A 26,498-nucleotide genomic window follows, 5' to 3' on the forward strand; every position below is an offset into this window, starting at 1 on the left:
GAGCAATGCCCAAATTTGTTTTTTGAGATCGGTGCTAAAAACTTCAATAATACAGAATGCCCCAAATGCCATGTAATCCTGCCCTGAAGGCCAAGTCCACCTGTTACAGAAAGAAAACCAATTCAGATTTGCTGGAGAACACATCAAAGGCCGATAGTTTAGAATGCGATGACGTACGACGGGACTGTAAAAGGAAGTTCAATAGCGAGTAGCCAATAGCTGCCCTTGCACTGTTTTTGGTCCGTCGGAATAGCATACAGACGAACTGTTTTCCCGACAGGAATTGATTCCATCGGAAAGATTTAAAACATGTTCTATTTCTAGGTCCATCAGAATTTTCGAAAGAAAAAGTCCGATGAAGCCCACACACGACCCTTTGTGAGTAGCCATTTGGCCGTTCCTTTTTTTATACATTTTATAAAGTTTTTTGGATACTGCACTTAGATTGGCACATTTTTATCTTACATTATCTGCCAGAGTTTTCGCTTCTACTCTATAGGGAGCTGCCGCTGGTGTTCAGTATCACTTTCATCTTGAACTTTCCATTATTTTGGGACTTCAGCCTTGCAGCGTATATACTAGACATTTATATCTCCTTTTGATATACACAAATATTACGGTTTTATACCGTTTTCCTGGACATTATTATTATTTCATACATATCTATATTTAGTTTGGTCTCTTCATGTTTGGCTGGTATTTGCGCCATTTCTCTCTTGTTGTAACTGTCTTACATATGTAACATGTATCAATGCAAAAGGTGGAGTTAGCCTTTAATGTTTATGGCTGTGCTGAGACAGGAGCAACACTCTCCACCGAATGTCCCATCAAACAAGACAAGACAACTGATGTGGCATGGATATGGAGGATCCCCTCTACTACTAGGTAGACATAATAATCTTTCAGGTTAAGGGTATCAATTGAGAAAATAACTAGAAATTACAATGGACAGTCTGGAATCAGGTCACACCATTTTTAAACAACTGAGAGCAAGGGATATCAGCAGATGTTACAGTGAACAGAGTGTCTTCTGACATTTTCATCATCAATGCAGAGCTCACGTAGGGCACAACTACTACTCGATTTAAGTTGCATGCCTTGTGTAATCTCCTGGTTCTGGTTGGTGAGAATGTTGGCGAGAGTACCAGACTGCCAGACCTGTAAAGCTGAATATTTATGTGTGCTTTTATTTCTATTTACCACTTAGCCATATAGTGCAAGAGCACAAGGTAGCAGACTCTCTCCATTCACCTAGACAATAACAAGTCAAGACATTTTTTTTGAAACCCTGTTCTGCCAGGTGAAGAGTTATCACCAGTTAGGACAGTTAGTGTATGGCCAAAACAAGTCTGTGTGCACATTTGTACTGCAACAGTAAAAATTAAGAGCATTTCCAGCCATTCAAAATTTCAACAGGCAATAGGTTCTTGCTGGATGCATTTACTAAATCATTACAAATCAACACAGAAATTTGCGTTATAGTAAAAGACATCACATACCACTACACCCAAAGAGATCTTTGTCATTCCTATAGAGAGTTTGATCAGTCTGCAAATCTCATGACAATACCATAAGATTTTTTATTAGTTTATTTTTCTTCTTGATGTGCACTTCAGAAGCAGTAAGGGAACAATTAAACGTTGTCGTTTAAAATAATAAAAAAATTTGAAGAGCTTGGCAGTCTGAATATCTCACTAGTGATGTAAAATGTGAACTGTGAGATTCATTCCTCAAGTGTGTTTAGCTGTTCCTCAAGTTCATCCAAATCTTCTCCAGTAAAAAGGTTTTCATCAACAGGCACATCATTGATCAAATTATCTTCTTGATCCTCGTCATCACTTTCTTCTTCAAAGTCGCTATGCTCACCATTTGTCATTTCTCCTCCTGATGCTTCACTTAACTTTATGTCTGAAGAGAAAATAGGTTGAGAGTAAACAGTTAGCAGACTTATTGAAACAGCAGCAGTGGTAAAATGTAATATGTCTTGCAATAAGCACTTCTACATGAATATGCAATTAGTAAACTGGTGAGTCTAATGATTATTTTTGGAAAAAGTGTAGAAGAGAGCAAAAAAGAAGGGTGTAGTCTACCTTTTGCAAAATTTTAATAAATGAACCTGCGTAATTACAAAAAAAGTTTGCATCGAAGCATGTAGAGCATTGGAACCGGATAAGTACATTGAAATCCATGAATCAGTCTGCCACATTGGCTTTCCATTCACAAATCCTATGAATGGATCTCTGTGGGGGGAGCCGCAACAAATTCAAAAGAAAAACAAACAAACAGATGCAGGGACAACAATCTCACAATTTAGGTAAGTGGGGAGCAATTTGAGAGAGGGGATTGGGGAATGTGAACATGTGTCAAGTCACACCCTACATATGGGTGTAACAAACATATATACAAAACATAGTAACAAAATTGAACAAAGCCTTTAAACCCAACAGTTTGCAGTGCCAGGATTACAAGGCTGGTAAACATGTGAGCCCGGAACCTTTCATTGAGTTATTGGTAAGTTGAGGGGGTTAATGTTAAAGTGATTGTAAAAAGTTTTTTTTTTTTTAAAAAACAAATATGTTATAATTGCCTCCTCTGTGCAGAAGATTTGCACAGAGCAGCTCCCATCCTCCTCTTCTGGGGTCCCCCACCGGTGTTCTATCTAGAAATGCCCCCCCGTCAAAAAATGCCTCCGATGGGTCTGCGCATATCAACAGATATGTTGATCAGCTGGCGTGACGTCAACACAGCGCATGCGCACATCGGAGGCATTATCTGACAGTATGCAAACAGCGGAGGGAAAATGTACTCGTCAGAATCTGCCTCGCTGTTGCGGAGCAGGTTTTGCCTGTATCAAACGCCGTGTTTTCTGTGTTGCACGGCGGGTTCAGTGTGATAAATGGCGTGTTTTTGCTGTGTCTAAGGGCAGGTTAAAACACACACAAACACACACACACACACACACACACACACACTAAACTCGGTCTTCCAGACACCTGCAACCCGCCACGCAATAGCGAGAAAGAATCTGACAATTACATTCTCCCTCGGCGCTTAGCAGATCATGGAATAGTGCCTTCTACGATCTGCGAATGCTTCTTCATGCCGTCACGACAGCTGATCGGGAAATCATGTGCATGCACAGCCCGGCGGAGGCATTTTTCGACGGAGGGCACTAATCGATACAAGACCTGCGCTCCTCCTTCATTGGGTGCCCCCCCAGAAAGTTGCTTTTCCTGGGGGCACCCGGGCGGGCACGCTCCCAAGTCCTGCTTCTGTGTCCATTAATGCGGGACTCGGCTCTGCCCCCCCGCTCCCATGTCACTGGATTTGATTGACAGCAGCGGGAGCCAATGGCTGCTATCAATCTGTCCGATGAGGACAGACAGCAGCTGGGAGCTGCTGGGCTCGTGCACATCGCTGGATCGGAAGGGCTCAGGTAAGAAAGAAGAGGGCTCTGGATGCAGCTGCAGCAAAGAGGGTTTTTTTTACCTTAATGCATAGAATGGGTGGGTGGGGGGGGGGTGGGGGAAACAAAGGCCGTGGCTGTGCTGCGATTAGAGACACCACAAGCCGATCAGCGGGTACTGGCCAGTGAGGAGAGACACAGAACAGAGCTCTGCCTATGTAACCAAGGCAAAGCTCTGTTCTGTCAGCAGGGATGTGTAGGATTTTCTTTCCCTGAAGCGCAGGGAATAAAATCCATTAGATCACTTAGTAAAAAAAGGCACACAAAGACATTGGTTAGGCACACATTTGACCCTTTGATCGCCCTAGATGCTTAACCACCACCCAGCCAGTGTCATTAGTACAGCGACTGTGCATATTTTTAGCACTGATCACTGTATTAGTGTCACCGGTTCCCACAAAGTGTCAGACTCTGTCACATTATCGCAGTCCTGCTACAAGTCGCTGATTGCTGCCATTACTAGTATAAAGAAGAAATAAATATTCCATTATATGTCCCAAAGCTTGTAGGCGCTATAACTTTTGCACAAACTAATCAGTAGACGCTTTATTGGGATTTTTACCAAAAATATGTCACATTGGCCTAAAATTTATGGAGAAATTAGATTTTTTTACATTTTTTATAGCAGCAAGTAAAAAAAATAGATTTTCAAAATTGTCAGTCTTTTTTTGTTTATAGTGCAAACATATACAAGGAACAGAAATATTTCATTTGGGTACAGTGTTGCATGGCTGTGCAATTGTCAGTTAAAGTAACCCAGGGTGTTCGCACTGCCATGGTCACGAAGGGGGGTAAATCTTCAAGAGGTTTTTATATATACATACACACATCATATACATACACACAAACACATAATGGTGTGGGATACTTCTTTTGGCACACTTTGAGCCCCTTAGTACCAAAATGAGCCTTGTTTAAAGGCCACGGCCTTTCCTGAGTATTGTTGGTGACCATGTCATCCCTGTATGACTACAGTGTACCCATCTTCTGATGGCTACTTCCAGCAGGATAATGCACCATGTCACAAAGCTCAAATCATCTCAAACTGTTTTTTAAACACTCCAATGGCCTCTACAGTCATCAGATCTCAATCCAAGATATCAATCCTTTGCGATGTGGTGGAACGGGAAATTTGCATCATGGATGTGCAGCCAACAAATCTACAGCAACTGCGTGATGTTATGTCAATATGGGCCAAACTCTGAGGAATGTTTCCAACACCTCACTGAACTTATGCTACGAAGAATTAAGGCAATTCTGAAGGCAAAAGGGGGTTCAACCTGGTACTAGCAAAGTGTACCTAATAAAGTGGCCAGTGAGTGCATGATAGATTTTACACACATGTTTATTTACTAAAGCCGGAGTGTGCAAAATTAGGCTCCAACCTCAGCATGTTCAATTAAGCTTTGGCAATAAAACCTGGAAGCCGATTGGTTTCTATGCAGAGCGGTTCCCACAAAGTGTCAGCCTGATTTTGCACTCGCCAGCTTTAGTAAATAAACCACACACACCCACCCACACACATTATACAAATTACTTTAGAACCCCCAAATATTATAGAAATCCTAGACTAGAGAATAAAGAAGCGATTGTTGCAATTTATGTTCGCACGGGAAAAAAAAAACAAAAAAACAAACACTTTAATAAAATTAACCGCTTGCCGACCAGCCGCCGCAGTTTTACTGCGGTAGAATAGCACGGCTGCGCGAATCGCCGTCATGTTACGTCGCTTCTTATTGTGGCCACTAGGGCGCGCACCACTGGAGGCGCACACACTGCTCGCCCCCGAGGCCGATGCGAGTGCCTGGCAATCGCGATGACCGCCGGGCTCCTGCGATCGTTTGTGACATGGCAAGAACCGGGATCTCTGTGTGTAAACACAGAGATCCTGGTTCTCCGAGGGGAGAAGAGACTGATCGTGTATTCATACAAAGTATGAACACCGATCTATCTCTTCCCCTAGCAAGTCCCATCCACCCCTTCAGTTAGAACACGTAGCAGGGAACACAGTTAAGCCCTTGATCACCCCCTAGTGTTAACCCCTTCACTGTCAGTGACATTTTTACAGTAATCAATCCATTTTTATAGCACCGATTGCTGTATAAATGCCAGTGGTCCCAAAAATGTCCGATGTGTCCGCCATAATATCGCAGTCACGATAAAAAAAAAAAAAAAAAAAAAAGAAAAAAAGAGAAGAAGAAAATATTATAAAAATGCTATAAATCCCCTATTTTGTAGACGCTATAACTTTTACGCAAACCAATCAAAATACGCTTATTGCGATTTTTTTTACCAAAAATATGTAGAAGAATACATATAGGCCTAAACTGAAAAAAAATTTGCTTTTTTCCTTTTTAAAAAAATGGGGATATTTATTATAGCAAAAATTACAAAACATTGTGTTTTTTCTAAATAGTCACCCTTTTTTAGTTTATAGCGCAAAAAATAAAAACCGCAGAGATGATCAAATACCACCAAAAGAAAGCTCTATTTCTGGGGAAAAAAAAAAAAAAAGGATGACATTTTTGTTTGGGTGCAACGTCGCACAACCACGCAACTGTCAGTTAAAGCGTCACAGTGCCGAATCGCAAAAAATGGCCCAGTCATTCAGCAGCCAAATCTTCCGGAGCTGAAGTGGTTAACCGGTTCAATACAGGGCATTTTCACCCCCTTCCTTCCCTGGCCAATTTTTAGTTTTCAGCGCTGTCGCACTTTAAACGACAATTGCGCGGTCGTGCAACGTTGTACCCCAAAAAAATTGATGTCCTTTTTTCCCCACAAATAGAGCTTTCTTTTGGTGGTATTTGATCGCCTCTGCGGTTTTTATTTTTTGCGCTATAAACAAAAGAAGAGCGACAATTTAAAAAAAAAAAACACAATATTGTTTACTTTTTGCTATAATAAATATCCCAATTTTTTTTTTAATAAACAAATTTTTTCCTCAGTTTCGGCCGATACGTATTCTACTACATATTTTTGGTAAAAAAAAAAAAAAAAAAAAAAAAAAATCGCAATAAGCGTATATTGATTGGTTTGCGCAAAAGTTATAGCGTCTACAAAATACGGGATAGATTTATGGCATTTTTTAAAAATATATATTTATTTATTTTTTTAGCGGCGATCGCGATTTTTATTTGTGACTGTGACATTATGGCGGACACATCGGACACTTTTGACACATTTTTGGGACCATTCACATTTATACAGCGATCAATGCTATAAAATTGCATTGATTACTGTGTAAATGTGACAGGCAGTGAAGGGGTTAACCACTAGGGGGCGGGGAGGGGTTAATATGTTTCCTAGGGAATGCTTCTAACTGTAGGGGGAGGGGATGTACAAGGGGAGGAGACCGATCAGTGTTCCTCTGTTCTGGGAACACAGATCGGTCTCCTCTCACCTGACAGGCTGTGGATCTGTGTGTTTACACACACAGATCCACGGTCCGGCTCGGTTAACGGGCAATCGCGTGTGCCCGGCGGACATCGCGGCCACCGGGCACACGCACCGGGTCCCGAGCAACGCGGCGGCGGGCGCGCGCCCCCTAGACGGCCGGGAATCCCAGGACTTCATATGACGTCCACCCAGGATGGGAGATCCCATACCAGGACGTCATATGACTATATGTGGGTAGGGAAGTGGTTAAATAATGTTTACCCCGATTTTTTTGTATAATGTGAAAGGTGATGTTACCCTGAGTAAATAGATACCCAACATGTCACACTCGTGGAATGGCGCCAAACAGTAATTTAAAAAAAAAAAAACATTTTTACAGGTTACCAGTTTAGGGGAGAAGATCTGGTGCTATTATTATTGCTCTCATTCGAATGTTTGCGGCAATAACTCACATGTGTGGTGCGAACGCAGTTTACATATGCGAATGCAACCTACGCATGCGTTCACTTCTGTGTGCGAGCACGAGGGGATGGGGTGCTTTAAAAAAAAAAAAAAAATTATAATATATATATATATATATATATATATATATATATATATATATATATATATATATATATATATATATATATATATATATATATATATATATATATTTTTTTTTTTTTTTACACTGTTCCTTTCATGGTTTTTTTTTTTTGGATATCACTTTTATTCCTATTACAAGAAATGTAAACATCCCTTGTAATAGAAATAAGACATGACATGTCCTCTTTATGCCCTGGAAAGCAGGAGATCAAAAAAAACAAAAAAAAAAAAAACAAAAAAAAAAAAAAAAAAACTCCTTTTCAGGAAAACACAAAAAAAAAAAAAACTGCCAGTGTTTACATCTGCCAGAGCCGGAAGGGACAACATGACATCGCTTCCAGCCTCCCAGGGTCATAGAGATGGCTAGGGACCATCCTGTCCACGGCAAGCTCTATGGTAGTCCAGCGCCGCTGGTGGATCGGTAACCTGGCTTCCCGATTGCACAGGAGAGCCTGGAAAGGCACCGGAGGCCAGGGATGTCCACTCCAGCTGCCTGTAAAAGCAAACCAGTGGCTGAATAGCCGCTAGAATGGCTTTTACTTTACAGGGAATCATCGGCTGAAAAGAAAGATATCTGAATAATGCCTGTAGCTGCAGGCATCATTCAGAAATTACCACTTCAACTGAAGGATGTCATTGGACCTCCTACGGACAGGAAGTGGTTAACATACAACATCCTACAAGTCCACAAGCTCTGGGATCAAGGGCACAGTTGGGAAAAAAAAGAGTAGATCTATAAATCTCTACATTAATCTTGGTGAGTGCATGTAAAAGGGAAAATGATAACTTATCATGGTTGGAGAAGGGACACTATGCAAACTCTGTAAATTAAGGACAGAACTGCTGAAACACAGAATGATTACCATTAACTTACCCTCTCTATCGGTTGACGTGATATATGTGCTGAAACGTTCACTGCTGGCTACGGTTATTCCAGTTTCGTCAACATCTTTTAGGACAAATCGACTGAGATCAATATCCTGAACATCTGAAGTGTCAGTCTTTAAAGAAACAAAAAAAAACACACTTGTGAAAAAGATCTTCCTGAAAATTTGGGTTTCACAGATAACATATTTATGAATAAAATGGTACCTTCAAAATGAGCAAACAATTACTGAAATGTTTCTGTAATTTTATAGAGTTCAGGCACTCTGGATAGACCTTATTTTAGGTGATAAAATTATTCCTCCAGAATAAAAAAATGGCAATAAAGGAGTCTACTGTGCACACAAATGCTACTGAGAGTGCTGCTTCATTCTTTTACATCAGCGGCTAAAAGAAAAACTGGTATATCTGGGCATGAAGTTGCATGCAAATCACACCATCTGACAGTAATGAACCAATCAGAACTCTGGAGCTCCAACTCCAGCAACTTGTTACTTATAAAGGAACCTTCTTTTACTCCGGTGGCAGAACAGGGCAGTGGGGGAACAAAAGGAAGGAAAGTTTATGAGGCTAGGGAGAGCCAACTTCAAGTGAACCAGGTACTATGACCCGTGTGGGTAAAGCAGATTCACCTTGAAGAGCGAAAAGGAAAATGCAAGGTATTTTGAACCATCCAGCAATTGTTTGTTAGTGCTGACATGTACATCCTCATTTCTTTTGGTTCTCCAGGTGAAAACCTTTAAACTCATCTTCCTATTAATTTGCTCACACAGCTATTATCTGAAGCAGCAAAACTCCTAGTGAAGCTCAGATTACCAATCAAGGTCAGCAATGGCAGCTCCCATATTTCTAACCTTACAGTTTCTTTTAAAGCTGTAGTTTTTGTTGCACTTGCACTACAGCTGCAATAGGGAAACTTATCTAAAGTGAATGAAGTATGTCCCATGTCCCGCAGGTCCTTAACCACTTCAATACTGAGCACTTTCACCCCCTTCCTTTCCAGACCAATTTTCAGCACTCTCGCACTTTCAATGACAATTGCGCGGTCATGCTACACTGTTTCTAAAATGAAATTGTTACCATTTTGTTCCCACAAATAGAGCTCTCTTTTGGTGGTATTTATTCACGACTCAGTTTTTTATTTTTTGCGATTTAAGTGAAAAAAAAAACGAAAAAAATTTTCTTCCATTTTAAAAGAATTCCAATAAAATCAAATTTTGTCATAAATGTAAGTCAAAATGTATTCTGCTACATGTCTTTTGTAAAAAAAAAAAATCCAGTTAAGTGTATAATAATTGGTTTGTGTGATCATGTACAGATGTACGCAGATGATCACGGACAGATGTGTGCAATGATCATTGGGACATGTGCTTTTACTGTTACATATATGTGGGGGACAGGTGTTTTTACTGTGTGGGGACAAGTGTTTTGGGGACGTGTTTTGGGGACATGTGTTTTTACATTGTGTGGGGACATTGGGCCGGTGATCAATGTGTAAAAAGCAGCTCATACTCACTGATCACCAGCTGGCTGCAGAGATCCGCTCTCCTCTCCTCACTGACAACTTCCGAGTGAGGAGAGGAGAGACGATCGCCTAGCAACCGGCTCTCTATATACATCACATGATGGCTGTGATTGGACAAAGCCGTCATGCGATTAGGAGGGCCAATCACAGAGCCCTCCTGCCGATCGGAGATGCGCCGTGTCCAGGTGACACGAGCGCACCGGGATGACGTCGCTGCACGGGCACGTGATCCCCCTCTTTCTGAGGGACGTTCCTGAACGTCCACTCAGAAGGAGGAAGCGCCCACCTGACCATATATGTACAGTGGCCGGGTGGGAAGTAGTTAAGAAATCTTCTCTCCACAGATTCCTAGTTCTCCTCACAGAGCCAAACATCCAGCACCTTAAGGGTTAAAAGCTTCGGGTCTAGCACTGTTATACATTGAAGATCCCCATGGACACCCACACCTTTCTGTCCTCTTCCCCGATGTATAAGAAGAATTTGGACTTACTTGTAAATTCTATATCTTGGAGCACAAAACAGGATGCTGGCAAAAACATGACAGGACACTGACTCTCTCTGGGTTACAGGCTTGCATCTTCAGGTAATAGGACACCTCCTCTAGAACTCTTCCCTACTATGCGAGTTTTGTGGCAAGCAATGCAGAGCAACCAAAGAATGAAAGAGAGTAGTCAGTGTCCTGTATTGTACTCCAAGATATGGAATACACGGGCAAGTCAAAATTCTGCTCATCTAAATCATACATTACAGAACACAGACCAGATTATTCATACACCATGGAAAGTCCCAAAGCAATGAATAAGAAGGGTAGGCAACAACGGGTCAAACAAAACTGTACCAACAGGCGCAATGACCACCAATAGTCAAAAGGCTCAACTTCAAAGGGCTGCTGCAAGAACCTTGCAGCCGAAACCTGCATCCACAGAGGATTGAACAATCACCGGACTGAACTTTGACCAGGTGGCAGCCTTACAAATCTAGGCTACAGAGGCTTGGTGCTAGAAAGCCCAGGAAACTCCCATTGAATGGGCATGTGAAAGTGCGGGAGGATCTTTGTCCTTGGGAATGTAAGCTCTAGGAGAACATATGTTTTATCCATCAAGCGATAGTAGATTTGGAAGCAGGGTGCCCCCTTGTAAGGTCCTGGAGATGGGATCTGGAATCCATCTTCCTGATCCAAGCTCTTTCTTTGAGGTAGAATCTAATGGCTTGGGCTATATCCAGGGCAACAAAGGCAGATTTCCTTTTGATACTTTGAAGCAGGAAATAAAAGGTGGTAGGAGCAATGAGAATTAGTCTGCTTCTACTTTGTGAGCAGACAAGGCTGAATTCTCACTGGGGGGAAAGGCATAGATTAGCCTGAAGTGAGACCAAGGAATTATTAGGGCATCAGAAGCCAGCGCTAGAGGATCTTTGGTCCTGGACACGAACAGGAAGTGGTTTAATCTGGAGGCTAGGATGGTTACATTCAGAAGCAGTGGTGGCTGAGGTGGTCTGCTTCCAGTTGTCCACTTCTGAGATTTGAACTGACGTGAGTTTCTGCCCATGAAATTATCTGGCTGAATGACCCTGGCCTCCCCTTGATGGTTGATATAGGCCACAGTTGTGACACTGTCTGACTGCATCCTGATTAGGCATCTTTGCAGAGGGGGAGTCCAGTGCTGCAAAGCCATACGTATTGCTCTGAGCTCCAGGATGTTGATGTGCAGCTTGGTTTCCACAGGTGACCATGTAGCCTGGACCATGAGGGACTGCAACACTCCTCCCCAGCATGAAAGGCTGGTGTCTTATCACTTTCAAGTAATAAGAATGGAAAGACTTCCCTTCTGTTAAAGCTGGGCTGGAGATTCAAGTTAAGGAATATCTTGCTTGGCTGGACAGGTGAATGAGTAGGTCGAGGGAAGGAGCCTGTTTGTTCCAGGTCGAGAAGATGTTGTGTTGGAGTGGTCTCAAATAAAATTGGGTGAATGATACAGCCTCGAAGGAGGCTTAAGTGTTTCAAAGGTTCTATATGCAGAATCCTTGAATGATGTAACATCCTCAATTGGTACAGAGGCATTTAAAGCGTTCGTTAACCCCCCAAAAAAGATCCTGTTCCATTAAAGCATGTTATACAGCACAGTGCTTGTGCTGTGTCTTTTGGACCCCCACATCACCTGAAATACCTGGCTGATCCTGCCTGGTTATACCCTCCCCTCTGCAAAATGACCACGATAATCATGGCTGCTGAGCCCTGACACAGTGGTCCAGTTCGCGTGATTGCATCATCCGCAGCCTGCTATCTGTCTCGTGCCCTTCTCCCACTTCCTCCCCTCTCTGCCTGTCTCTGCTCCCTCTGATATCCCTCTACTAGGCAACTTTGGATGGTCGCAAATCATGCCTTTAGTGATTTTAACATTAAAATCCTGATATTCTGTTGGAGGTTTTTTTTTCCCCCCGCCTACACTTATATGTAAAACTCTCCTTACCTGTTTTTATTGATGTAGCTATCCTGCTCCCATGTTCCTCCTGAGGAAGTAGACTTGTAGTCTAAGAAACGCATTGAGGATTTTAGATCTCCCCGTCTCAGTGATTTTTAGCATGAATGTTCAAGGATATTACAATTACTTGGCAGCTGCTATAAAGTAAAAATGGTTATATTATGGCACTTGTACCACTTTTTAATTTTTAAAATGGCATGATTTTCGATCCTAAAGGGTAAAACAAATCTTAATACCTAAGCCCAATTTTGCAACTTTGACATGTGCTCGGAAAACTGTAAATATCACAACGACTTTGTGCATCCAGATGGATTATACCTTGTTTTTTTCAGGACAATTTGGGCTTTCATTTGGTGGTAAATGTTAATGGATATCTTTTGATTTGTTTTTTTATTATTTTATCAAAAGGAAAACTGTCTCAAAATGAAATTTAAAAAAAAACTTTTTTTTTTTTTAACTGTATATTTCTTGCTACTACCATAACCTACCACCAAAGAACAACCAGGGGCCCGGTGAGATGGAGAATCAAGAACTACAATGTCAAAAGTTATTTTGCATGGCACAACGGAGTTTATCCACATAAGCAAGCATGTTGCGTGACGCTCCTGCTTCAGATGTAAAAGTGTGGGGAGAAAAAAAAATAAAAATATCTTCAGCAGCCTCTCTAATACAGTTTATACAGTGCATCCAGAAAGTATTCACAACGCTTCCATTTTTTTCCACATCTTGTTATGTTGCATAAAAAATTGATCAAATTCATTATTTTCCAAACATTTTAAATTCTACAAACAATACCCCCAAATGACGTGAAAGAAAAAAATCTACTTAAGAAAAAAAAAAAAAAAAATCACTAAGTATTCACAGCCTTTGTCATTACACTCAAAATTGAGCTCAGGTGCATCCTGTTTCCACTGATCATCCTTGAGATGTTTTTAAAACTTGGAGTCCACCTGTGATATATTCAGTTGATTGGACATGGGTTTGGAAAGGCACACATCTGTCTATATAAGTTCCCACAGTTAACAGTGCACAAAACAAGCCATGAAGTCCAAGCAATTGTCTGTAGACCTCCGAGACATTTGTATCAAGGCACAAACCTGGGGAATGGTATAGAAACATTTCTGCAGCATTGAAGGCCCCAATGGAAGAAGTTTGGAACCACCAGGACTCTTCCTAGAGCAGGCCATCCGGCCAAACTGAGTGTTTAGGGGAGAAGGGCTTTACTCAGGGAAGTGACCAAGAACTCGATGGTCACACTGAGAGCTCCAGAACAACCATCTCTGCAGCACTCCACTAATCAGGCCTGTATGGTAGAGTGGCCAGAGGAAAGTCACTCCTCAGTAAAAGGCACATGACAGCCCACCTTGGAGTTTGCCAAAAGGCACCTGAAGGACTCTGATCATGAGAAACAAAATTCTCTGGTCTGATTAAACAAAGATTGATCCCTTTGGCCTGAATGACAAGCGTCATGTCTGGAGGAAACCAGGCACTGCTCATCACCTGGCCAATACCATTCCTACAGTGAAGCATGGTGGTGGCAGCATCATGTTGTGAGGATGTTTTTCAGTGGCCGGAACTGAGACTAGTCAGGAACGAAAGATGAATGCAGCAATGTACAGAGACATCCTTGATGAAAACCTGCTCCAGAGCGCTATGGACCTCAGACTGCGGCAAAGGTTCATCTTCCAACAGGACAACAACTAGGCACACAGCCAAGATAACAAAGGAGTGGCTACGAGACAACTCTGTGAATGTCCTTGAGTGGCCCAGCCAGAGCCCAGATTTCACATATTTCTGAAAAGATCTGAAAATGGCTGTGCACCGACGCTCCCCATCTAACCTGATGAAGTTTGAGTGGTCCTGCAAAGAAGAATGGGGGAAAATGGCCAAAAATAGGTGTGCTAAGCTTGTAGCATCATACGGAAAAAGACTTGAGGCTGCAATTAGTGCCAAAGGTGCTTCAACAAAGTATTGAGCAAAGGCTGGGAATACTTATGTACATGTCATTTTTTTTTTCTTTTTTTTTCTTTTTAATACAATTTGCAGATTTCAAACAAACTCCTTTCACATTGTCATTATGGGGTATTGTTTATAGAATTTTAAAGAAAATAATGAATTTAATCCATTTTGGAATAGGGCTGTAACAATGTGGAAAAAGCGAAGCGCTGTGAATTCTGGATGCACTGCATATCCTCATTTCCTTCTGAGTCTGCATCTTCTAGGACGGGCATATCATTTACCGACTTAGACTGGGGAACTGGAACAGCCCTCCTAGAATGGTTTAGTAGTGGCGTCTTGTAGTCCTGGACAAGGCTACATGTACCAAGGCTGTTCGTTGTCCAACAAATTGTGACAAATGCAGAAAATTCTGCTTATGTCAGGAGACCACTTCTTGCATGCCTAAAATGCAGAAAAAAATAAATTAAAAAAAATTTGGTTCCTGGTCTGGTGCTAGGGAAGCATCACTAGGAGATTGAGAGTGAATGTTTGCCTGGGGTTTGCCATGGCTGCCATTCGCCTGGTTTCTGCCATAACATCGTGTGCAGATATTCCCCTATAGGGTACTCAGGTAGAAGGGTGAGGAATATAGGGTAATTGTGAGTATACAGCAACTCATCCTGCAACGAATCCTTGTGGCAAAAATGCGGGAGAAAGCACCCTTATAAGAGGCAGAAGTGGTGGTAAAGTTTGCGACCAGTGGTTTGATGCAACATCTGGTCATCTTCTTGGGATCAAGCTCCAAGTGGTGGAATATTACCCATCGAATTTACACTGTAAAAGAGAACACACATTCCAAAACAAAGCCCCAGTTTTTACAGTAACAGTAAAATGTCAGACACAGGGTGACCCGGTCTTTCCTGGACTGTATATAAACTCCAGGCTTCGCCCATCACATTGGGCATAACTGAGGGGGTCCTCAAGTTCCAATAGTAATGGACCTTGACCCTGGGACCTGTATAGCACCCTGTGGCTGACTACAAGTGCCATTGTGAGCAACCATGTAAGATCCAGTGGCCAAGGCAACATTACAGGCTGTCCCCAAGACATGGGGTCCAGGTGCAAAAGGTTTTTACAGGAGGTTGAGCCAATCCAGATTCAAAAAATAAATAAATAAATAAATAAATAAATAAATAAAAAAAAAAAAAAAAAAAAAAAAGGTAATAAACTAGTTAACCAAAGAATAATTTTTCGTTAACCACTTGCTGACCACCTAACGCAGACATACTGCGGCAGAATGGCATGGACAGGCAAAATCACGTACCTGGTACGTGATCTGCCTTCCGCGGGCTGGGGGCGCTCCGAGGCGGTCGGCTTCATTGGGAAAGCGATACAGGTGTTGTAATCTCTCCTCGACCCGGTTTTTTCGTTCCGGCGCCGAGGAGAGAAGACATCAAGTAAGTCTGCACAACACTACACTAACAGTAGAACACACTAGGCACACTTTTCACCCCCCACCCCCCGTCACAGTGACACCAATAGCAGTTTGTTTTTTTTTTGCATTGGTGTCAGTTTGTGACAGTTATAAGTGGTAGGGCAGTTAGGGTTAGCCCCCTTTAGGTCTAGGGTACCCGCCTAACCCCCCCTAATAAAGTTTTAACCCCTTGATCGCCCCAGTTGTCAGTGTCGTTAAGCGATCGTTTTTCTGATCGCTGTATTAGTGTCACAGGTGACGCTAGTTAGGGAGGTAAGTATATAGGTTCGCCGTCAGCGTTTTATAGCGACAGGGACCCCCCATATACTACCTAATAAAGGTTTTAACCCCCTGATTGCCCCCTAGTTAACCCTTTCACCAGTGATCACCGTATAAGTGTTACGGGTGACGCTGGTTAGTTTATTATAGTTTCAGGGCACCCAACGTTTATTACCTTATAAAGGTTTAACCCCCTAATCACCCGGCGGTGATATAAGTTAAGTTTTAGGGTCAGATAAGGTCTGCGTCGCCCCAGGGAGCGTCAGGTTAGCGCCAGTACCGCTAACACCCACGCACGTAGCATACACCTCCCTTAGTGTATAGTATCTGAACGGATCAATATCTAATCTGATCAGATCTATACTAGCGTCCCCAGCAGTTTAGTGTTCCCAAAAACGCAGTGTTAGCGGGATCAGCCCAGATACCCGCTAGCACCTGCCTTTTGCCCCTTGGCCCAGCCCAGCCCAGCCCACCCAAGTTCAGTATCGATTGATCACTGTCACTTACAAAACACTAAACACACATAACTGCAGCGTTCACAGAGTCAGGCCTGATCCCTGCGATCGCTAAGTTTTTGTTGGTAGCGATTTGATACAGTCGCTAACAGTCAGGAGCTTTTTTGCCTGCGAGTTTCACTAGTGTACCACTAAATTTAGAGCCCAAAATGGCAAATCGAAGGTACACTAGTGAAGAGGCCTACACGTTTCTGAGCATGACAGATAGTGAAGAGGAAGTCACTCATCTGTCAGATTCAGAATATGATCCTGTAGAGGACAGCAGCTCCATGACAGATAGCTCTGATGACGGAGTTGTGGTCCCTGCCAAGGTCAGGCGTACCAGACCCCAAACTTCTTCCTCTGTCCTTGATGTGCAAGAACCGCAGGTCCCTTGTATGGAGCAGAGAAGTACTAGCGCCGCTATTCCTTTTGGTGAACTGGCAAGCACTAGCGGCCTAGTACACCCTGGTCGTACATCCAGCACTGCAGTAACACTTGGTGACGTGGCGAGTCCCATAAGTGCAGTTCAAGCTGGCCAGGTGGCAAGCACAAGTAGTGTCCCACTGCCACCAAGAAGACGAACACAGGCCTGTCGTGCCCATAGTGCCCTTCCTGCTGCATTCGCCAATCCGAATTGGGAACCCACCACTTCTGCAGCACCCGTACTTTCCCCATTCACTGGCCAACACGGCATTCAGATGGAAACAGTTGATTTTACGTCACTGGATTTTTATTCGCTGTTTTTCACCGAAGATCTCTATAGATCTATTGTGGACCAAAGCAATTTGTACGCTGGTCAACACATCGCCACTATTCCCCAGTCCTCCCTTGCCAGAGATTGGAAACCAATTACGGTTTCCGAATTTAAGCTCTTTCTGGGCCTTTCCCTCAACGTGGGCATAAATAAAAAGTGAGTTGCGGTCATATTGGTCCACTGACCCAATTTACCATATGCCTGTGTTCTCTGCCTCCATGGCCAGGGCACAATACGAGCAGATTTTGCGGTTCATGCACTTCAACAACAATGAACTCTGTCGTCCTCGTGGAGACCCTGAATACGATCGGCTCTACAAAATTCGGCCCTCGTAAACCACTTCAACCAACGTTTTGCAGACTTGTTTACTCCCCATCAAGTTGTCTGCGTTGATGAGTCCCTGATTAAGTTTTCTGGCTGCTTGTCATTCAAACAGTACCTTCCCAGCAAGCGTGCCAGATACAGGGTCAAGATGTACAAGCTCTGTGACAGGGCCACAGGCTATACATGTAGTTTTATGGTTTACAAGGGCAAAGATAGTCACGTAGAGCCGACAAACTGCCCTGACTACATAGGAAGCGCTGGCAAGATTGTGTGGGACTTGGTGTCACCCTTATTCGGAAAGGGGTACCACTTGTACGTGGACAATTATTACAGGAGCGTGCCACTTTTTAGTCACCTTTTTGATCATCAGATTGGAGCATGTGGCACCGTGCGACCTAATCGCCGGGGCTTTCCCCAGCGGCTTGTAGATTCCCGTCTTAGGCTGGGGGAGAGAGCCTGCTTGCAGTGTAATAATCTGCTCGCTATGAAGTGGAGGGATAATAAGAATGTTTTCGTTCTTACCTCCCTTCATGCAGACACGACGGTCCAAATTACTACGGCGACTGATGTTGTGGAGAAGCCCCTCTGTGTCCACTAATATAACCAAAATATGGGAGGGGTGGACCTCAACGACCAGTTGTTGGCCCCGTACCTAGTTGCCCGTAAGGCCAGACGCTGGTACAAAAAGTGTCTGTATACTTATTTCAATTGGCTTTGCTGAATGCTCATGTGCTATACAGAGCTTCAGGACAGACTGGATCCTTCCTTAAATTCCAGGAAGAGATCGTCAGAGCCCTTCTGTTTCCAGACGGTGCTCCACCTCACCATCCCCAACCAATGCAGTAAGCCGGCTGCATGAGAGGCATTTTCTTTATGTCCTCCTGAGTACCCCTACCCAACGAGCCCCCCAAAAAAGATGTCGTGTCTGCAGCAAGCGCGGATCAAGACAATCCTGGTCTTTGCATTGGTGAATGTTTTGAACGCTACCATACACTAGTTGAGTATTAGCGTAGGGTACAGCATTGCACAGACTAGGACACACTTTCACAGGGTCTCCCAAGATGCCATCGCATTTTGAGAGACCCAAACCTGGCACCAGTTAAAGTTAAAGTTACAAAAAAAAAAAAAAATCCCAAAAATAGTTGTCATTTTATTGTTCTCTCTCTATTGTTCTGCTCTTTTTTACTGTATTCTATTCTGCAATGTTTTATTGTTATTATGTTTTTATCATGTTTGCTTTATAGGTATGCAATTTTTTTATACTTTACCGTTTACTGTGTTTTATTGTTAACCACTTTTTTGTTTTCAGGTACGCCATTCAGCTGCAGAGCGGATTTATTTATCTTGACAGCAACAGCGTTTGCTCCCACGATACATAAAGCCGTGACTCCAGCGCTGTCGGAGGCGATTTCACCACCAGTTACATACTTCAGCATATATGCTGAAGCGTGGGGGTAGCAGTGGGTGGAGGAGCGATTTGCTCCTACCTTTTGCGGGAGGATGCCCTCATGCTTCGGCATATATAAACGGTGCATGTATGCCCATCATTAGAAGTGGGTGGATGAAGGGAGATATTCTAATGGTGGGCATACCCACCGATCAATATCTTTTTCGTTCAGCCCACAGGCTGCATGAAAAAAAAAAAAGTTTACAATATACAGTGGGGATCGAAAGTTTGGGCACCCCAGGTAAAAATGTGTATTAATGTGCATAACGAAGCCAAGGAAAGATGGAAAAATCTCCAAATGGCATCAAATTACAGATTAGACATGTCATTATGTCAAAAAAAGTCAGATTTTATTTCCATCATTTACACTTTCAAAATTACAGAAAACAAAAAAATGGCGTCTGCAAAAGTTTGGGCACCCTGCAGAGTTAATATCTTGTACTGCCCCCTTTGGCAAGTATTACAGCTTTTAAACGCTTTTTGTAGCCAGCAAAGAGTCTTTCAATTCTTGTTTGAGGTATCTTTGCCCATTCTTCCTTACAAAAAAGTCTTCCAGTTCTTTAAGATTCCTGGGCTGTCTGTCACGCACTGCTCTTTTAAGGTCTATCCATAGATTTTCAATGATGTTGAGGTCAGGAGATTGTGAAGTTCATGGCAAAACCTTCAGTTTAAGCCTCTTGATGTAATCCCCCGTGGATTTTGAGGTGTGTTTAGGATCATTATCCATTTGTAGAAGCCATCCTCTCTTTAACTTCAGCTTTTTCACAGATGGCATCAAGTTACCATCCAAAACTTGCTGAAATTTTATTGAATCCATTTATCCTTTTACTCGTGAAATGTTCCCTGTGCCACTGGCTGAAATACAACTCCAAAGCATGATTGATCCACCCCCATGCTTAACAGCTGGACAGAGGTTCTTTTCATTAAATTCTGTGCCCTTTCTTCTCCAAACGTACCTTTGCTCATTCCGGCCAAAAAGTTCTATTTTAACCTCATCGGTCCACAGAACTTATTTCCAAAATGCCTCAGGCTTGTCTATATGTTCATTTGCAAAGTTCAAACACTGATTTTTGTGGTAAGGACGTAGAAGAGGTTTTCTTCTGATGACTCTTTCATGAAGACCATATTTGTACAAGTATCTATTTATAGTGGAATAGTGTACCACAACTCCAGTGTCTGACAGATCTTTCTGGAGGGATCGTGCAGTCAAACGTGGGTTTTGAATTGCTTTTCTCACAATCCTGCGAGCTGTTCTGTCTGATATTTTTCTTGGTCTTCCAGATCTTGCTTTAACTTCCACTGTTCCTGATGACTGCCTTTTCTTAATTACATTCCGAACAGAGGATATTGACATCTGAAAACGCTTTGCTATCTTCTTATAGCCTTCTCCAGCTTTGTGAGCGTCAACTATTTTCAGTTTTCTAGACAACTGCTTAGAAGAACCCATGGTGCTGATTGTTGGGGCAAGGTCAGATGAGTCTGGCCATTTAAAACCTTTGAGATTGACATCACCTGGTCTTCCCAGATGATGATTAAGAACAATCCATGATACTGGCAGGTCTCAGCTTTGCAAAGGGGGCAGTGCATGCTATAAATTCTGCAGGGTGCCCAAACTTTTGCAGACGCCATTTTTTTGTTTTCTGTAATTTTGAAAGTGTAAATAAAATCTAACTTTTTTCGACGTATTATAAGAATGTCTAATCTGTAATTTGATGCCATTTGGAGGTTTTTCCATCTTTCCTTGATTCGTTATGCACATTAATACACATTTTTACCTGGGGTGCCCAAACTTTCGATCCCCACGTACTGGTATGTTGCTGGACTTTGAGTAGTTATACCAGAATGATGCCTGCAGGTTTAGGTATCATCTTGGTATCATTCTTTTCAGCCAGCGGTCGGCTTTCATGTAAAAGCAATCCTAGTGGCCAATTAGCCTCTAGACTGCTTTTACAAGCAGTGGGAGGGAATGGCCTCCCCCCCACCGTCTTCCATGTTTTTCTCTGGCTCTCCTGTTCCAACAGGGAACCTGAGAATGCAGCCAGTGATTCAGCCAGCTGACCATAGAGCTGATCAGAGACCAGAATGGCTCCAAACATCTCTATGGCCAAAGAAACCGGAAGCTACGAGCATTTCATGACTTAGATTTCGCCGGATGTAAACAGCGCCATTGGGAAATTGGGAAAGCATTTTATCACACCGATCTTGGTGTGGTCAGATGCTTTGAGGGCAGAGGGGAGATCTAGGGTCTAATAGACCCCAATTTTTTCAAAAAAAAAGAGTACCTGTCACTATCTATTGCTATCATAGGGGATATTTACATTCCCTGAGATAACAATGAAAAAAAAAAAAAATTAAAAAAAAATTTAAAAAATGAAAGGAACAGTTTAAAATAAGATAAAAAAAAAAAAGCACCTGTCCCCCCTTGCTCTCACGCAAAGGCGAACGCAAGCGTCGGTCTGGCGTCAAATGTAAACAGCAATTGCACCATGCATGTGAGGTATCACCACGAAGGTCAGATAGAGGGCAGTAATTTTAGCAGTAGACCTGTAAATCTAAAGTGGTAACCTGTAAAGGCTTTTAAAAATGTATTTAGTTTGTCGCCACGGCACGTTTGTGTACAATTTTAAAGCATGTCATGTTTGGTATCCATGTAATCGGCCTAAGATCATCTTTTTTATTTCATCAAACATTTGGGCAATATAGTGTGTTTTAGTGCATTAAAATTTTAAAAATTGTGTTTTTTCCCCAAAAAATGCGTCTGAAAAATCGCTGCGCAAATACAGTGTGAAAAAAAAAAAAAAAAAAAAGAAACACCCACCATTTTAATCTGTAGGGCATTCGCTTTAAAAAAAATATATAATGTTTGGGAGTTCAAAGTAATTTTCTTGCAAAAAAAAAAAAATTTTTTCATGTAAACAAAAAGTGTCAGAAAGGGCTGTGTCTTCAAGTGGTTAGAAGAGTGGGTGATGTGTGACATAAGATTCTAAATGTTGTGCATAAAATGCCAGGACAGTTCAAACCCCCTCCCAAATGACCCCATTTTGGAAAGTAGACACCCCAAGCTATTTGCTGAGAGGCATGTCGAGTCCATGGAATATTTTATATTGTGACACAAGTTGCGGGAAAAAGACAATTTTTTTTTTCCCACAAAGTTGTCACTAAATGATATATTGCTCAAACATGCCATGGGAATATGTGAAATTACACCCCAAAATACATTCTGTTGCTTCTCCTGAGTATGGGGATACTACATGTGAGACTTTTTGGGAGCCTAGCAGCGTACGGGACCCCCAAAAACCAAGCACCGCCTTTAGGTTTTCTAAGGGCGTAAATTTTTTTATTTCACTCTTCATTGCCTATCACAGTTTCGGAGGCCATGGAATGCCCAGGTGGCACAAAACCCCACTCAAATTACCCTATTTTGGAAAGTAGATACCCCAAGCTATTTGCCGAGAGGTATAGTGAGTATTTTGCAGACCTCACTTTTTGTCACAAGGTTTTGAAAATTGGAAAAAAAAAAAATGTTGTCTTTCTTCATTTTCAAAAACAAATGAGAGCTGCACATTACTCAACATGACTCTCAGCAAATAGCTTGGGGTGTCCACTTTCTAAAATGGGGTCATTTGGGGGGGGGGGCTTGTGCTATCTTGGCATTTTATGGCCTTCGAAACTGTGATAGGTAGTGAGGAGTGAATCAAAATTTTTACGCTCTTAGAAATCCTGGAGGCGGTGATTGGTTTTCGGGGCGCCGTATGAAGCTAGGCTCCCAAGTCCCACACATGTGGTATCCCTGTACTCAGGAGAAGCAGCAGAATGTATTTGGGGTGCAATTCCACATATGCCCATGGCATGTTTTAGCAATATATCATTTAGTGACAACTTTTTGTAAATTTTTTTTTTTTGTCAATCACTTGGGACAAAAAAAAAAAAAAAAATTAATATTCAATGGGCTCAACATGCCTCTCAGCAATTGCCTTGGGGTGTCTACTTTCCAAAATGGTGTCATGGGGGGGGGGGTGGTACTGCCATTTTAGCACCTCAAGAAATCACATAGGCAGTCATAAACTAAAAGCTGTGTAAATTCCAGAAAATGTACCCTAGTTTGTAGACGCTATAACTTTTGCGCAAACCAATAAATATACGCTTAGACATTTTTTTTACCAAAGACATGTGGCCGAATACATTTTGGCCTAAATGTATGACTAAAATTAAGTTTATTGGATTTTTTTATAACAAAAAGTAGAAAATTTTCTTTCAAAATTTCGGTCTTTTTCCATTTATAGCGCAAAAAATAAAAAAACCGCAGAGGTGATCAAATAGCATCAAAAGAAAGCTCTATTTATGGGAAGAAAAGGACGCAAATTTCGTTTGGGTACAGCATTGCATGACCGCGCAATTAGCAGTTAAAGCGACGCAGTGCCAAATTGTAAAAAGTGCTCTGGTCAGGAAGGGGGTAAATCCTTCCGGGGCTGAAGTGGTTAAGGGAGAAGGAGGTCCATCCTTAAGACACTAGCAAAAAACTGAGGATGGAAGGAGTGTGGTAGGGTATAGGGAAGGCGCCAAGGGTAGCACGTTCTTGAAAGCTTTGTGAGTGTGCAGGTGCCCAATCACTTGATGGTACAAGCCTATAACCCAGGGTCTATAAATACTTGCCCAGTGTCCTGTACGATAAAGTCTATGCATTGTTTTCACAGAATGCAACACTTTCTCCGAATGGAGGAGAGGATTCTATAATAATCCTCCTCACCCTCATTCATAGAATGTGCAACATTCTTTGAAAACAATGCATGTTTCTTTTTAATGGAGGATGGAAAAGGGTGGGTACTCATGAGGACTCCTATGTACTGCAGTATTAGGCCAGAAGCTAATAAACCCTGCAGCATCGGACATTCAGCACTAAGAGAACTGAATGTAGAGAAGATTTCTACAGGAGCCACCAGACTGCAGGTTATGGCACATACTCCATTAGAGGAGTCGTGACTGCAGCTGTAGCACATATTAAAAAAAAAAAAAACAACACAAAAAAAAAAAAACAACACAAAAACAAAAACACACCCACCCAAATAACTACCACCAATCCCAATTAGAAGTTTTAAATCACTTCCTTTTACTCATGTGACTGTAAATAGTAATTCATCACATAATCTCATTGGATATTGTCAAAACAGAATAAATACCTCATCTTCATCCTGTTCTATTGTATACCGAGTGTCATCTGCTTCTTCATCATCATCGTCTACAAGCTCAGGTCGGAATTCAAATACTTCACGTCCACTGATCTGAAAAAAAATAAAAAATAAAATAAAATAAAATATGTATGTTATATAAATCCTTTTAAAAACACAAAACTAACAATTTAAATTATTTGAGTGGAGAGTATACCCCTAAGGATTTTCCAGCTTTAAAGTCTGCTTTTCTTCTTTCCATCTCTTCTTCAGCTTTAACTATTCGATCATTCCTTTTTCGTTTTTTCCACGCAAGAAAAGATTCTAAGGTGATCCTGGTAACATTTGGCCCAAGAGCTGCTCGCTAAACAGACAACAGAAAAGTAGTATAAAAGTCACTGTTGCAATGCTGATTAAAAAAAAAAACAAAACAAAAAAAAAAAAAGGATAAAAAAAAAAACAAAAAAAAAAAAAAAAAACTGTAAAATCATATTCATGTGAAAGTTTTGCAGTGCAAGTGGTCACTGCAGTGAGGGGTACAGAGGACACTACAGCAGGGGGTGGAGGGGACAGAGGACACTGCACTGGGAAGGGGGGGCGCAGAGGACAATACAGTGGGGGGGAGGGTGTGAAGGGGATGGGGAGGGGTGAAAGGAACAAAGGATATTGCATTGGTGGGGGTGCAAAGGACACGGAACATTGCTACATTGCTTTGAGGGGGCATAGTTACCCAAACCCCCCCCCATCTTTGATTTCTTCTGTTGTCCAGGTAGATCTCAACCTCCGAAAAGGTTGCCTACCACTGTTATAGACTGCAAAAAAATTAAAACAAAAAAAAAAAAAAACAAACACACACACACACACACACACACACACACACACACACACACACACACACACACACACACACACACACACACACACACACCCCTCCTTTTACTTTTTTAGTCTGGTAGCTGTGGTTATTAGATTCCCCTTTAGGTTAGCAGACTGGTTGTGGCTTTGTCTGCAAAAAAATTTTATCTACCCAAAATGGCTCCCCTTTGCTTTGTGGGTACTTGCTGTACGTCCTGCCTGTGGTGAGCTCAGGTGCACTCAGAGGCTGCAGGAGGTAGTCTGCTCCTTTTTCCCTGCCTTGGGTGTACCAAGATGGCATTCGATGACACTTCTGGTAGCGTGTAAAGATGGTGCCAAAACCGGAAGGGAGGCGGCGTGCTTCCAAAACGCCAGGTTACTTGTTGCAGACAGGCTTAAGCGGCAATGAGACTGGGTTTGTCGTTCAAATCAGCGGCGGCTAAACTGTTGGCGGCTGTGGTCTCCTCTCAGTACGTTACTGTTCACTTGGCAAAGGCTGCTGATTTATCAGCCCTGCAGACATGGGTTTGCTGCCACCTATGGATTGTGAGGATATCTCTGCAGATGGGAGGACCCGCTCAGACTGATCCAGCGGCTGCATCCACTTCCAACACTACCCTCAATGTATGTGCCTTGTGAGCATAAGGGCTGTATAGGTGGGAAGGAACTTGCCATATGTGCATTTACTTTGTTTTTTATTTCAGGTTGACAAACAAGTTAAAGAAAGTGTGGAAATTGTAGGACTAGGCTGCCTGATAGTTCTAAGAAACTGCTCTGTGATAATTGTACTCAGTTGTCACAGGTTCTAAGTCAGTAGCCTCTATGAAGGAGTTAATGCCTTCCATGAAAGAAGTGGTTTCCTTCTGTCAGTCATTTAGCACTTGACTGGCTGGATTTGGTCCCGGCACTTCCAAATCTATTGCAGTAGTTCGGGAACCTTTGCCGTCAGTTTCAGCTAAGTCCCCCCCCCTTTTAGGGTTAGAAACTGTTAGCTCACAGGCTGTCTCTGACCTGGGGCCGAAGCTGTGCTGCAGAAAGCCTGGGATGCATCAGCTTTCTTCTTGGGTCCAGCCCTGGCTTCTAGGTGTGTGGCTAGGGACCTGAATGTTTGGGTTCAGACGCTGGTTTGCTTTCCTCTGACACTCCAGTAAAGGAGGTTAGAGATTCCCTCCCCTTGGTCGCTAAATCTGTTGCATTTCTGGCTGATGTTGCAGCTGAAACAGTTAAATCAGTGGCCAGAACCTCAGCATCTATTAATTCTGCTAGGCAAGCTATCTGGCTGAACTCCTGGGAGGGGGACTTTACTTCTAAGAACAAGTTGTGCGGCATTCCCTTTGGAGGGCAAATTTATTTGGTTCTAACGTGGAGGAAGTCTTAGCCTGGTCTTCAGAAAGGAGTAAGTGCTTTCCTTCTAACAGAGGTAGA

General features: G+C 42.4%; 1 protein-coding gene across 1 annotated transcript in view; it reads right to left on the reverse strand.

Annotated features, from left to right (window-relative positions):
- Nucleotides 1-1,571: 1,571 nt before the first annotated feature.
- ZC3H15 (zinc finger CCCH-type containing 15) overlaps nt 1,572-26,498 on the reverse strand; it is a 79,335-nt gene continuing 54,408 nt past the window's right edge. The window contains exons 7-10 of the mRNA XM_073633079.1: nt 24,436-24,582; nt 24,231-24,332; nt 8,325-8,451; nt 1,572-1,908 (exon numbers count right to left, since the gene is read on the reverse strand). Coding sequence (XP_073489180.1) covers nt 1,724-1,908; nt 8,325-8,451; nt 24,231-24,332; nt 24,436-24,582 — 561 coding nt within the window. The 3' untranslated portion in view covers nt 1,572-1,723. The remainder of the gene's footprint in view (nt 1,909-8,324; nt 8,452-24,230; nt 24,333-24,435; nt 24,583-26,498) is intronic.

Source organism: Aquarana catesbeiana, linkage group LG06 (genome assembly GCF_042186555.1).
Source record: "Aquarana catesbeiana isolate 2022-GZ linkage group LG06, ASM4218655v1, whole genome shotgun sequence".
NCBI lineage: Eukaryota > Metazoa > Chordata > Amphibia > Anura > Ranidae > Aquarana > Aquarana catesbeiana.